The following is a 13303-nucleotide window of genomic DNA, read 5'->3' as shown; positions in this document are numbered from 1 at the left end:
AACAGAACAGAGGGGGCATCACCGAAATCAGAAATGACACTGAATAAATCAAACGCAGCATAAAAAAAGGGTGGAGCTGGGGTGGAGGTGGGTTGCAAAATGGCTTTCAGAGGAAGCAGACAGGGTAGGCAGGCTGAAGCAGCTGAAATAAGGATGAATGCGTGGATGGATGTGGGCTGGCTTTGAGATCAGCTGCTGTAGCTGTCAGGTGAGCTGAGCTTGACTGTCTGGCCTGCCTGAACTAACGCTATGCTCAGTTTGTCTCCATTAGTTTGGCTATAATCCAAATATAGCAACAGTATTTAGAGCAAAAGACAATGCTAATTAATATAAGTTTCCATTAACTACTGTGAGGAGATGCTTCAGCTGTTGCATAGGAAGAGGAAGCAACAAGATGACCAACAGTGATTAAAAGAAGGCTAGTAAAACCTCAAACAAAAAAAACATGATGAGAAGTGAGACCTTTCTGTTTGTTACAGTCTCCTGATCGCGTCTCACAGATCTGCTGATTTTATTGGCATTATTTTTCCTCTCACAGTGAAGCAGAGGTTTCAGTCACATGTTTCGTTTTCACAATGATTTCTTCACTAGATCTGTTTCACATCTTGTTTTTGTCAACACACAAACTCCTACACCTCAGTCAAGCATCAACGTTTTTGAGTCCGATTTTTTCCATTCTTCTCTTTCTAAAATGAAAATACACACGAAAACTAGAATAGCACTCAGGAGAGAACAGTCCCTTTAGGAAACGACATTTTGTTTCACTAAATGTGGATTTTTATTTGGACCTGAACCAAACTGCACACATTCATAAAAGTCACCAAATCTCACAATGAAGTTTGTGAGATTTGTGCGCGCTGGTCCAGGTTTACATCAGGATTTAATGGGTTCTTCCTTGACACATGTCCCATCCAAGTTCTGTGTTAATCTTTTCTGTTGTTTTCATGTAATCGTAAGCGGCAGAAGCCTGTGATGTTACTTGGCCCACCATGTGGAAGAGGCCTCTTTTGCCTCTACAACATCCTCCACTGTCGCCATGTTTGTTGTTGTCTGAAACTCTTGCCTCTATATTGCCCTCTAGTGGAGGTATTGCATTTCAACCATGCCATTCAACGTAAAACACACCTGGAAAAATTTGGGCGGTAAAGCGGACGTATTTATTTTCGATTTTTTGGTAGCACAAATGAACTTTAACATGTAATAAAATAGCTGGAGAAAAGTAAAGCATTGGATAAAATACAAAATCAAATCAAAGATTTGTTTGACACAATTGGAAAAAAGCAACAGTTTGGTGAAGTTTCATCCTTTATCTAAGCTGCCCTCATTTTCCCCCACAACAAACTCCTCGTAGGCCCTTTAATGTGAAGAGCCCATTTCCTCTTTCACTATCAGAGGATTTCCTCCATTCACAGTGACTGAGTGTTGGCCATGACTTTGTTGTGCTGTGCTGTACTCCGTGTGTATGTGTATGTAAGTGCAGTCACTGTGAGACAGCGGAGCATAATGCTGCTGGAAGGAGGTCAGAGACCACCCGAGGGCAGGGAGGCATCATATGAGGCAGTCTGGTGACATGGCAACTCATCTAAAGCCCATGCATCACTATACCACCTACAGTGGATTATAATGTACGACTGCAAAAGACTAGATTATACAACACAATAGCCACGGATGAACCAGCGTGGCTGCCTTTCATAAGGAAAACCTACAGTATGTCAGTGCGAGGCTGTAGATTTGACTTTCTGGATTATTCTTTTTTTTTCTCATGTTAAAACTGTCTATAATTCAGTTCTTTTATGAATGAGATCAGTTTTTCTGCTATGTCATCAGCTTGGAACTGGTCACAAGATGTTTTCAATACTTAATCGTATTTGGCAGCATTTTTCGCGTGGGGGTCGGTTTTTACAAAGCATTAAGTATTTTTTTGTCTTCAGTGTTGTACATGGATCCTCCACGCCGCTTGTTTCCCATCGTTATTTTGTCCCAGTGCTGCCGCTGACCTCGCAATGCTGCTTTCTAGTTTCTCGCCGGATGCACTGTGCCAGCACGGGGGCCTCTCTTTGTGCCGTCACAGGCCCACTGCTCTGGCAGCGGTTCACGTGAGGTGATTGCCCCATCCGACCGCCCCCCACCCCACCACCACCACCACCCTCCTCCTCTCCCTGCTCTCCCTCCCCTCCCCTTCCTCCCCCGGCAGGCTCGGCACTTGCTATCCTGCCTCGTTGAGACAGCTCCACTGAGGCTTGCAAGATCAGCTGCCGTGCGAGCCCAGCTGAGGCTTCCGGGCGCTCACGTTGCTAGATTTCATTTGAGAGTGAGCGTTTGACCTCAGGAATGAGGAGGCATCCGCATGCTCATGCACGCAAACGCAGACGTACTTTGCGAGCACACGGGTGCGCCCGGATAAACAGCATATACTGTAAACACGGGGACGTCTTTGAGCCCACAGCTCGTCCATATACTCTGCTGCTTGCTCATACACACACACAAACACACACATTCACCTGCTCTCTCTCTCGCTCTCTCCCTCCCTCCCTCTCTCTCTTCCACCCCATTCGCCAGCCCCGCTCGCTCCCTGGCACCCCTCCATGTCGCCCCTGCCAACCTGTTTCTGAAACATGTAACCTACACTCAGCACCCCCTTGCACCACTGCCGCAGGCCGTGACAGCCCGGGCTGTAATGCTTAGTGGCACAGGCTCGCCTCTCCTCCACCCTCCACCATCGCCGCAGCAGTTCTGCAGATTGCTATTTGCTGACATTGGGGATGAGATTAAAGGCAGGGGTTAGGAAAGAGGCATTCAGAGATTGAAATGCAGCGATGACAGCTATTTCTCTTGTCATCCCAAGGCAACTGAAGGCCACAGCATTGTCAGGCTGCGCAGAGGGCAATCCGAAGCAACAAAGTAGATTAACCTAGAGGGGAAAGAGATGAAACACTGAGCAAATGGTGGCCCCTGGCACTTCAGTAGCTGGCAGTTACACGCCTAATGTGTTCGGCAGACTTATTTTCTGCCGTTAACCACTCGCTGACCTATTGTTTATGTCTTTAATTAAGTGTGAAGAAGTTATCACAACTTTGTACCTTTTATTTGGCTCACCTTTTTATGGGTGTCACAATAAATTAATGTTTTATTAGAGGGTGGAAACACTTATACAGAATCTGTGCCCACTGAAAGCAAGATAATATGTTGTAGCCACATTTCTATTACTTAAGTTTAAATATTTTACTTTTGTGTTGATAATATGGAAAAACAAACACATATTAGGTAGTTGAATGTGTTATGGGTTTTACCACTATATATTTAAATATATATATATATTGGATATTTTAATCCAAGCACAGAACTTTAGTTTTTAGTCCCAAATGGGTTTTGTGGTTCTTTTATTAGTATTGGATACAAGCTATAGTCGCTGGGTTTGCCTCTGGGGTTTGCAAGGGTTGCACCAGCAGAATTGTATTCTTTAGTAACACAGTGTGAAAAGTTTGGTCTCCCACAAAAAAAGTTCCTTGCGATCCTTCTTTACATGCACGATCTTTGATTTCTGACGATGTAAGATCAAATTGAGCTGCAAGTGTGCTCCCTCTCTGCCTTTCATGCCGCTTCAATATCACGGCGTGAAAAAACAAAGAAGGCAAAGACTGAGGGAAATCTGAAGCGTTCTGCCACTCAACATCCCCCATTCCCAAACAACAGCGTCTCACTGCCACTACAAATACATTAGAAATCAATTATTTATGGAACAAAGTCAGGGCCTCTTTTATCTTTTCCTTTTATCCAATTAAATTGTCTAACCATTCTAAGCCTCTATAGCTCACAGGGAATGTGCTGCTTTTAAAAAAAGAAGAAAAGAGTTTCTCTTCAGTCCTTCTTTTGACTTTCGACGTAACAGAGAAGAGACACTTCTGAGGGTTGAAGAATGAAAGGAAGAAAGTGAGTAAAGTGTAAATGAACTCCCCCTCCCACCCCCGTCACCATTGCATTGGTTCTACAGGAACTATTTGAAGTTTTGATATTAAGACTTTAGTTCCATTCCGTGCGCAAAGGGACACTGGGAGTGGCGAGGCCTTTCATGATTCCTTTATGCCCAGCTGAAATCGTTCGAAAGTATTTGGGATCATCTCCACAGGGGTAAATAGGATGTTGCTTCAATTGCTGTCCTGTATTATTCACGAAGTCAATTGATGTCGTGTCGCAAAAATCGAAAAATGCTTATTTCAGATGCAGACGTGTGAAATTATTGATGTTAAGCTTTGTAAAACACCCTGCAGTGCACGTCTCTGTATTATCTTACAGTACGACTGTTAGAGGAAAAACAGCCACAGATTCTCTGAAAAGCTTCCCAGTTTGTCACTTTGTAGAATCATTTTCGTGCACTACAATAAAACACATTACAGTAAATGCATGCTCTAGATCTACAGGTGCGTCTGTTAAGGGCTTAAAGAATGAAACCCTTTTTTATTATTATTATTGTCAATTTATCCATGGTTGAATTCATTAGGCAAATATGACAGCAGTGTCCCGTGCCACCCTCACAAATGTGAAAATGACCTAATATAATGATATATAAAAAACTACCTAGACAATAGTAAATGAGTGAATAGAGCTGTTTCCAATAAATCAATCAAACAATTGCAACAATTTTGATGATGAGGTTATTGTATTAAGTCATTGTATTGTGCAAAAATGCAGAAACGGCTCTGATTCTCAAATGTGGGGACTGGTCATTTTCTCTTCTTCCTGTGATCTTTAACTTGGACACCATACAGTCCTGTTTTGATTATTCATTTGTCTGACAAAACAATCCATATGGCGGCGTGCCCTCGGAAACATGATTGGACAGCAACATTAATCTGTTCATCAAGAAAATCATAAGTCGCATCCTTTGTTAGTTTAATTCCATGCCCAGTTTATTGGCTCGACCTTCTAAGTGTCAATAAATGCATTTAATACCTGCAAGACACTGTTGTCAAGGTCTCTGTTCAATTATATGTATAAGTCAGTTAGTGGTGGTATTATACTGGACTACATCATACCCAGAGGTGTCTCTAATAATCTAAACAATGTAAGTGGGAAGAAAAATCTCTCAGTGTAATGCAGCTTTAACTGTGGCCTCGTGATATTAAATATAACTGAACATGGAAGCAGAGAGCAGGACTTAAATAATGAAATGATTCATCCAAAATTGCAGATATTTGTTTTTTTTTCTCTTCTATGATAGTAAACTGAAACATTGGGTTTTCAAAAGCCAAAAAAATGTAATCTCGGCATCTGCACTATTGATTTTGAACCCTTATCCTGTTTTTTTGAGAACTAACAATGAAAACATTAACTGGGAATTTTGTTCTCAAATACATGTAATTTTTTTATCCTGAAACATACTACAACAGACTGAATTTTATTCGTTAACCCATTATATTAATAAATAGTCAATTGTACGACTTACAAAATACAGTAGAAAAACAGCTTGGCATAATGAGAGAAAATAGTGTGAGTGCTGTTAAAACAAAGGCTTTTGTTTGCTCTCAAACAACAGAGATCATGGCGTCATGTCTGCCATTATACGACAGCCACTTTATGATTAACAATGTGCTTACAAACTCTTAATCCTATCATTAAACTGTCCAAAACATATGGGGGGAATATTTAGAAATAAAACACACACAGAAGTTTTAGATCCGACTGTGAGCCGCCTCAGATCCGCTGCTCTTTGTTACAGGATCATGTGTGTTCATGTGTGGGCTGGTGATTTGTATGTGCAGCCTGGCATGACAGGTCTGAGGGCTTGTATATACAGTACATGATACATGTGTCTGTGTTTGTGTTTATCGGTCTGCATGTGTGGCATGTCTGGCTCAAAGAGATTCTTTTTTTTCACTGTATATGCGCCTGTGAGTGTGTGTTGGGGTAAAACTGTGTACACTGTAAGCAGAGTCGCGCACAAATAGCTCCTGAGGGCCCTTACGATCACAGACTGCCAAAAGGAAAAGGATTTCCGAGAGGTTTCCTTCTCGCTATTTAAAGTGGGAGCCCTGTGGGACATGTTTGGCATTCTCATCCACTCACTGAAGATGGCCTGTGATCTGAAGCCACTAACAGGCTCGGCGTGCTCTGTCTCTGTCTCTCGCTCACTCTCTCCCTTTCTCTTTCCCTCTGGCTCTCTGAAGTGATTACCCTGCTTGTGATTCCACTGACACCCACATGTCCCCTGGAGACGTGCCTTCACTAGTTTGTTTAATCTGCCTCCCTGTACAGTAGGTAACACAGCCATAATTGAGGTGTGCATAGAGCTGTGGGAGCAGATGAAAACGATAGCAGGTTTAATGAAAACTTGTCTGCGCTATAAGTCGCCGTGGATGACAGCAGTCGCTAAATTAATGTACAAAATGCTGCTGTGATAAGAATTTTTTAAAGGAAACTGTCTTCTGCTGCAATCTGTCAGTCCTTTGTTTCTTAATGTTTCCCCAGGCGATAAACGAAGAATCCTGCACTCAAAAAAAGTCACAAATATCACTGTTGCAGTAAGGATTTTGAATTGTTGCTGGGAAAGTTGTGGCTCCCGTCGCTCTTCTAGCAACTTTTCTCAGTTTCCAGTGAGGCTGCTGATAAGATAATGAGTTATCTGAGATTAGAATACCATTAGCGGGCCTCGCAGTCAAGCAGATATTTGATCTCAACAACATATGACTTCCAAAGTTGTGCTGATACCTGAGACAGATTCCGCTTTACACTCCGTTTGAATTTTTTGATATGAAAACAGCAAGTGGAACTGTGAAAATGCAAGCATCAGATACTCTATCTCCCCCGGTTAGTGTCTCGCCTCTGTCTGTAACACGCTTGAACTGCTCTGTTCAGAACATACAGAGTGTCAATCATCGCCCAAATCAGTCTTTAGATGAAGCAAAAAATGAAAAAGGAACAAAAAGGATCCATAGAACTGAACTTGAATTAATTAAATATACTGTATCGTACTTCCTCAGAGAGATTGCATCTGTCCTCAGATGTGTAAAAAATAAAACATTCTCAGATATCTTCTTAAACCCTATTATTGTAAGATACCAGTAATTAAATTGACAGTGTCATTAATTGGGTTGAAGATAACTTGTATTGAGTCGAGGACATCTTAAACTCAATTAAAGATATCTCTAACTCAATTAAAGATATTCAAATGCCATGTCCCGCAATATGCAATCAGCTCCTTTCTGGCGCAATAGTATCAGTTCACTTGTGCCCCTTTTACAAAGACTTCGTTGTACTTCTAAAGTTTTCTTTTTTATCGTTTAAAGCTTGACTTTTTCAAATAGATGTCACACTTTGGTGATGTCTATAGCTCTTTTAATGTGGCATAATTATAGTGTTTAATCCGTCCTTATCCAGCGTTTGAAATAGAAGTGAAGATTAGACGCTTCTGACATCATTGAAAGGAGGCATTTAAAGGGGAAGCTTATCATTTTTTTGGGGAGAACAAGGTATGATGAGTTGGAGCACGGCAGTAGTTCTGTCTGTAGATCTTTGGGTCAAGCAGGGCCAGCCTGTCAGAAATGTCAGCCTGTCAGAAATAAACAGAAATAACTGGAAACAGGTGTGTCTTTAAGATGCTTTCTGACATGCACTGAACTCCAGTTAATATCCGGATATTCTCCGGTGGGGCTGTATGTGAGAACTCAGCTGTCCAAATGAGAGGCTCCGGACATTCTCTGGCCAGGCACCTAATAAAGACTCTAGAGAATGTCCAAATGCCCCAAAGTGAGAACACAGCAGGTGGATCCACTGCGAGCAAGTCATGATGTTTCTAACACGGGACTGACACAAACCTGAAAGAAAAAAAAGAAAAGAAAAATTGCAAATATCTCAGAATAAAAAAGCGGTGCCATACACATAGAACACACACACAAAGATGTAAAGATAGTTTTTGGTAAGACCTGAAACCGGTGTTGATGTGCTGTAAACAAAATCATATGATATCTGCAGCAGAATTAACCTCTTGCCTCTTGCCTGCTGTTCCACCCATCACCTAAACAAGTTGATTTCAATCAGTCACCTCAGAAGAACTAGTGATCTGCATTTCCGACAGTTTTAAATATAGTAAAAATTAAGAGCTGAAAACAAGTAGCAAAGTTGAGGCAGTCTCTAGTATATTTTTTCACACTCTGAATACTTTTTTCCAATTTTTGCTTTGAATGATATCCTCAATTTTCCTTAATAAAGAAACATACAAGTCTGGATAATTAATTAAAGCCTACAGGTTTATGTCATGGCCACCAGTTTTAATTATTTCAACAAAAAGGTTATTTTCCATTTTATTGGCGTGGTGGTTGGCTCCAATAAGAAGAAGAAGCCACCCAGAGGCATGAACCAGAGCTGTAGCACTTTACAAACATTTAGTTGTTGCAGTTGTGCACAAAACACTCCACTGTAGTTGCCAAATTCACCCTGAATTGACCCAGACTTTGACTGTTAATTCACTGAAGCTGCAAATTGTAAAATTTGTTTTCTCGACAGCCGTGATCTTTCGCTTCAATCCACACAGAATTGTAAGCTCTGTGAGTGGATGCTTCCTACCAATATGCACCTTGGGAGTATATTTTTCTTATAACCTTGCATGTTTTTATACACAATCTAACATTTTCTATTGAAAGAATGAATGGAAGTTTAGAAGCACAGACGCCAGAAACTCCAAAACTATGATCAAAATCTAAATAAGCCTTAGTTGCAGCCCTCTGGTCTCATATCTCTTTGCATCATGTTTTATCATTCAAGTTTTAAACATTGTTGCAGGATAACGTGTATGACATCTCTAGCCTTATAAGGATATTTATTTTCACCTCCTTTTTGGAGACCTGTTGCAAAAAATATATCTTAGCAAAGCCCATTATCTTTGACCTGGTTGTATTAGAAGTGTTGTGTTCTGTGGACGATTTGCAGCTCTAAGATGCTTCTCATCACATAATGCTGTTTGCTATTATTAGATCCTCTGCCAGTGCATGAAAAAGAGTCAAACTGTACAGCTCTTCTTCACTTTAATATTCAGGATTGGATGATTTGTAGGAACCTTTCAATTGTTTTCATTGAGTGGAATGGGTCTGTTATTTTCCTGATAAATGCTACCTGACCTTAAGTATCTGTGGATTTCTGGTGAATCTGGGCTCAGCCTCTCCTCCTCTTCCTTCTCCTCTCCCCAGGGCGCTGTGCCAGCTGTGGAGACAACGTGGTGGGTGAAGGCACCGGTTGCACTGCCATGGACCAGGTCTTCCATGTCGACTGCTTCGTCTGCATGACCTGCAGCACCAAGCTGCGTGGCAAGCCCTTCTACGCTGTGGAGAAGAAGGCGTTCTGCGAGCCTTGCTATATCGTAAGTAACTTCAGTGCTTTTTAAAACAACCTGTCCCAGCGCCATGTTTAAGGTCACCCTGGTTATGGTGAGTCTGTTTGGGGGGGTACATTGGCGGCTCTGTGCCAGGATTGTTCACATTTCAGTTCATCAAAACTGCTCGTATCACCAAACATCTTAATTTCCTCTTTTGTCTTTTTGGTTTTGATCCCTCCGAAAATTAGTTTCGCTTTCTCTGCAGCATTTCCCAGAAAATTAATTCAAACTATGGCAGAAGCGGGGGTGCACGTGTACCCGCATGAACATCACTCTCATGTTCAACAGGTTGCGATTGACAGGTACACAGTCTAAAGAGTGAAAGACAAGTTCTTGCATGAGAGAGAGAAATGCATTGATGCCACTTGCGAGTACGCTCACCGCTCACGACTGCAGCCATAACTATGAGAACTTACTGTGTGGATGGTAAAATCTTTATGGATGATAGCATTAGTGCACACGTGAGCCAATAGTGCATATAAATGAAGCAAGGAAGCAGCACATCGTGTTGGAGATCTCTCATGTTACTATGAGATTTCAACCTTTTTCTTTGGTTCGTTACGAAACTGTAGTCGGGAAGAATTTGATATGGCAGCTGCCACAGACTAGATTGTTAATGGGAAATAATATTAGATAATGGTGAGGGCATTAGCAGAAGTATGCACTCTCAGAGCATACTTTTAGTTCTCACAGCTATCAGCAGAAACTCTAGCAGCTTCTATGTTGACAATTAGCTGGTAAGCATAGAGAAGCATTTAGCAGCTACATAGTTGGACACTATTCTCAGTAGTTGGGGGAGTGAATTCTGTACGGAAACACGACTCCAGTTACATTTCGATGCCGCTCTTTGTGCGCTGGATGTGTAAACAAGCTGTTATGACATATTAGCCATATCAGCTTCATAAGGTGATAATGTGTGAGCGTGCTTTTCACAGCTGTCCACAAGTGTTAAAGACGCTTCACATGTCCAGTGTAGTGTTGCCTGTTGTTCAGTGACATCCGAGCAAAATGTTAATTACGGATCAAATAAATTGGCAGAGCTTCAGATCTCACTGTATTTACTTCTTATTTGTCATTTGATCTCCCTGTCCCTAATCATCTTTAAAGGTAACATGGTGATACATCTCTGTGTAGATAACAGAAAACAAATGTTCCTTTTCATTTTCTATCTAAATTTGACCAAGCAGAAGGAGAAGTTAAAGACTTTTAGTGACCGGTAGTGTGTTTCATTGCACAATATTATCAGGAAAGATCTGAAGGGACCACAAGGAAACCCCCTCATTTTGTAGTTTTGTATTGTCAGCTATTTCATGGGTAAGTTCTTGGGTCATCTCTGGAAGCTGAGAAAAGGAGGAACTGTGCAATGGGTCATTACAATGGAACTATCCCAAATGCTGCCAACTTGCGGATTTGGAGTCAGAGTCTGCACAGTAGCAATCAGGGGATGGAGGCGCGGTGGTGAGGTCCTATTGATACACATGTCTCAGTCAGTCTCAGCTGTCAACTGTGACAGTTCACATCATTCTTATAGCATCAAATAGATGACAAAACTTGAACCAGGACTAACACCACTGTGAAGATAACAGAAACCATAATTAAGAAAATCTGTCTTTAATGTTCTTAGTTTTTTGCCATTTAGCTGTCATATTGTCCATCTTTTTACAAGGTCTACGGTATTATTCCTATAAGCCTCCTGAGACAGACAGGGGCCACACTTAGTTATCATGTTGTAGAAAAAAGAGTTTAAGGAGAAATCATTGCCCTTGTACGAATTTCAGTGTATTTTACAATGTGCTAGTTAACGAGGAGGTTATGGCTTGGTTAGTAGTAGATGAGAAATAAAGCACTGCGATGACCAGAGTAGTTACAAAATAACAAGTTGTCCTAAAGAAATTAATTGGTTAGAAATTAATTCGAACACTGATGTGCTGGATTCTTCTGGAACAGCACATATTTACACACGCATACAATTCATTTACTTCCCTTGCAGGATATGAGTTGACGTGCACTTTACCAGTAAATTCTCTGAGCGGAGCTACTGTACATGATGTTTAAACCAGCGACAGGCCATCTCCTAAATCACCCCCTCTCAGAGGCACTCACTGTGATTGTAGTTGTCTTGTCTGGAAGTTCTCCAACTCTGATACATGCGCTAAAGAGGAATGGGATAATTTAAGAACTTTATTTATGCATTTCATCAGCATAAATGTTCTTCTGGCACAAGATCAAAAGGATGGGGGAAATCTGAATTTCTTAATGAAAGTAATTTCTTCTTCTTTTATTCCCATCCTCAGGGTCATACGCCTCTGTACGATTAGAAAATGAACGTGAGTGTTGAGTCTCTGAAGAGAAATGTCATATCCCAGGGAGGAAGAGGAAAACTTCAAGTTTTATCCTCCGAGTCAGTCACTCTAGGAATCTCTAAGAGCAAAATGAACATTAATGATATATTTTGAATTGTGTTTTTATCTGTATAGTCTCAAACTACTCTCACTTTCAAACCTGCTGTTTTATATCTGTAGCATATAAACCTATTTTTAGCCTCAGTTTTTTTTATCTTGAAAAAGCACTGGAGTGATTTACAGTTGCACTTCCATAAGATTGGGCGACCTATAAGAGATACAGCCAGGTGACAAATTAAAATGAAAATCAATATTAAGTGTCTCAATATACCATGTGCCACCAGAACAGCTTTAATGCTCCTTGGAAGTTTAGAATTTTTGTCTGTGTGGAGTTTGCATGTTTTCCCGTGTCAGAGCGGATGTCTCCAGGTATTCTGACTGCCTCCCACTGTCTGAAGACATGCCGTTTAGAGAAAAAGTGAACTGGCGGGCGATCAAGCTTATTTGAATTACTTATCTCACTTACCCATGTGCAATCAGACTATCTCACTGGGGTGGCTGTGGATTATTCACACATTTCAGCTGAACTTCCCGGCCTCTTCCACCTGTGGGCCCCTGAACCACAATGCGATCTGTTGGGCATCAGCCAGGTCAGTCTCCGAGCTCTGCCTGCTTAGATGGGGAGCATGGTTTCATTTCCTGAGGGATTTTTGACCATCCTCACACATTACATGTGTACACTATTATGAGAATAGGGCCTGTCCCATTCCACATATACTCCCTTCTCTCTCCAAGCAATACCCAAGGTCAGGTTGTAGATAAAGGGCCAACTAGCAGTAGTGAGGCACGGGGTAATCCGAAAGTAATATGGACTCAGTTAAAAAAACTCATGGGACAACATCATAGCGCAGGAAGGTCAATTGAACTTGACTTGAATGGAAAGCTGACCAAGGACCCATCTGAAGTAGCAGTAGCTCTTAATCGATACTTTGTTGATTCTGTAGCAACTATTGCAAAGGGCTTCTCGACTGATCATGTTAATGTGTCTTCAGTAAACACAATGGAGCCAGCCTTCAGTATAAACACTGTCTCAGAAATAAAAATCACAGGTATTATTAAATCTCTCAAACCCTCAAAAGCTAAAGATTAATTTGGTATGGACTCAACGATGCTTAAAGATATCGGTTCATCATTAGCCAATCCCATCACTAAAATTGTTAATCTTTCAATATCCCAAGGGCAGTTTCCAAGTATTTGGAAATCTGCAATTGTCACGCCAATTTTCAAATCTGGTGATCATCATTCCGCCTGTAACTATAGGCCGATCAGCATCCTCCCTGTAATGTCTAAAGTAGCAGAAAAGTGTGTAGCTGAGCAAATCATACACCACCTGAACAACAGCTCATTCCCCCTTCATCCAATGCAATTTGGCTTCAGATCCAACCACTCAACCGAGACGGCTAATTGTTTTTTCATTGAGAAAATTAAATCACTGTTGGATAAGCGTGGCGTTGTCGGTGCTGTCTTTCTTGATCTCCGCAAAGCATTTGACACTGTGAATCACAAGGTTCTATTATCCAAGTTATCCAATTTTAAT

The 13303-nt window shown here is 41.3% G+C and overlaps 1 protein-coding gene across 3 annotated transcripts in view; it reads left to right on the top strand.

Annotated features, from left to right (window-relative positions):
• Window positions 1–13303, top strand: part of lpp (LIM domain containing preferred translocation partner in lipoma) — a 150372-nt gene that overhangs the window by 113008 nt on the left and 24061 nt on the right. For all 3 annotated transcript variants that reach the window (XM_061077968.1, XM_061077969.1, XM_061077967.1), the window contains one exon: window positions 9180–9349. In XM_061077968.1, the coding sequence (XP_060933951.1) occupies window positions 9180–9349 (170 nt within the window). The remainder of the gene's footprint in view (window positions 1–9179; window positions 9350–13303) is intronic.

This window comes from Limanda limanda, chromosome 9 (assembly GCF_963576545.1).
Source record: "Limanda limanda chromosome 9, fLimLim1.1, whole genome shotgun sequence".
Taxonomy (NCBI): Eukaryota; Metazoa; Chordata; class Actinopteri; order Pleuronectiformes; family Pleuronectidae; genus Limanda; species Limanda limanda.
This window is presented reverse-complemented; position numbering and strand designations above follow the sequence as displayed.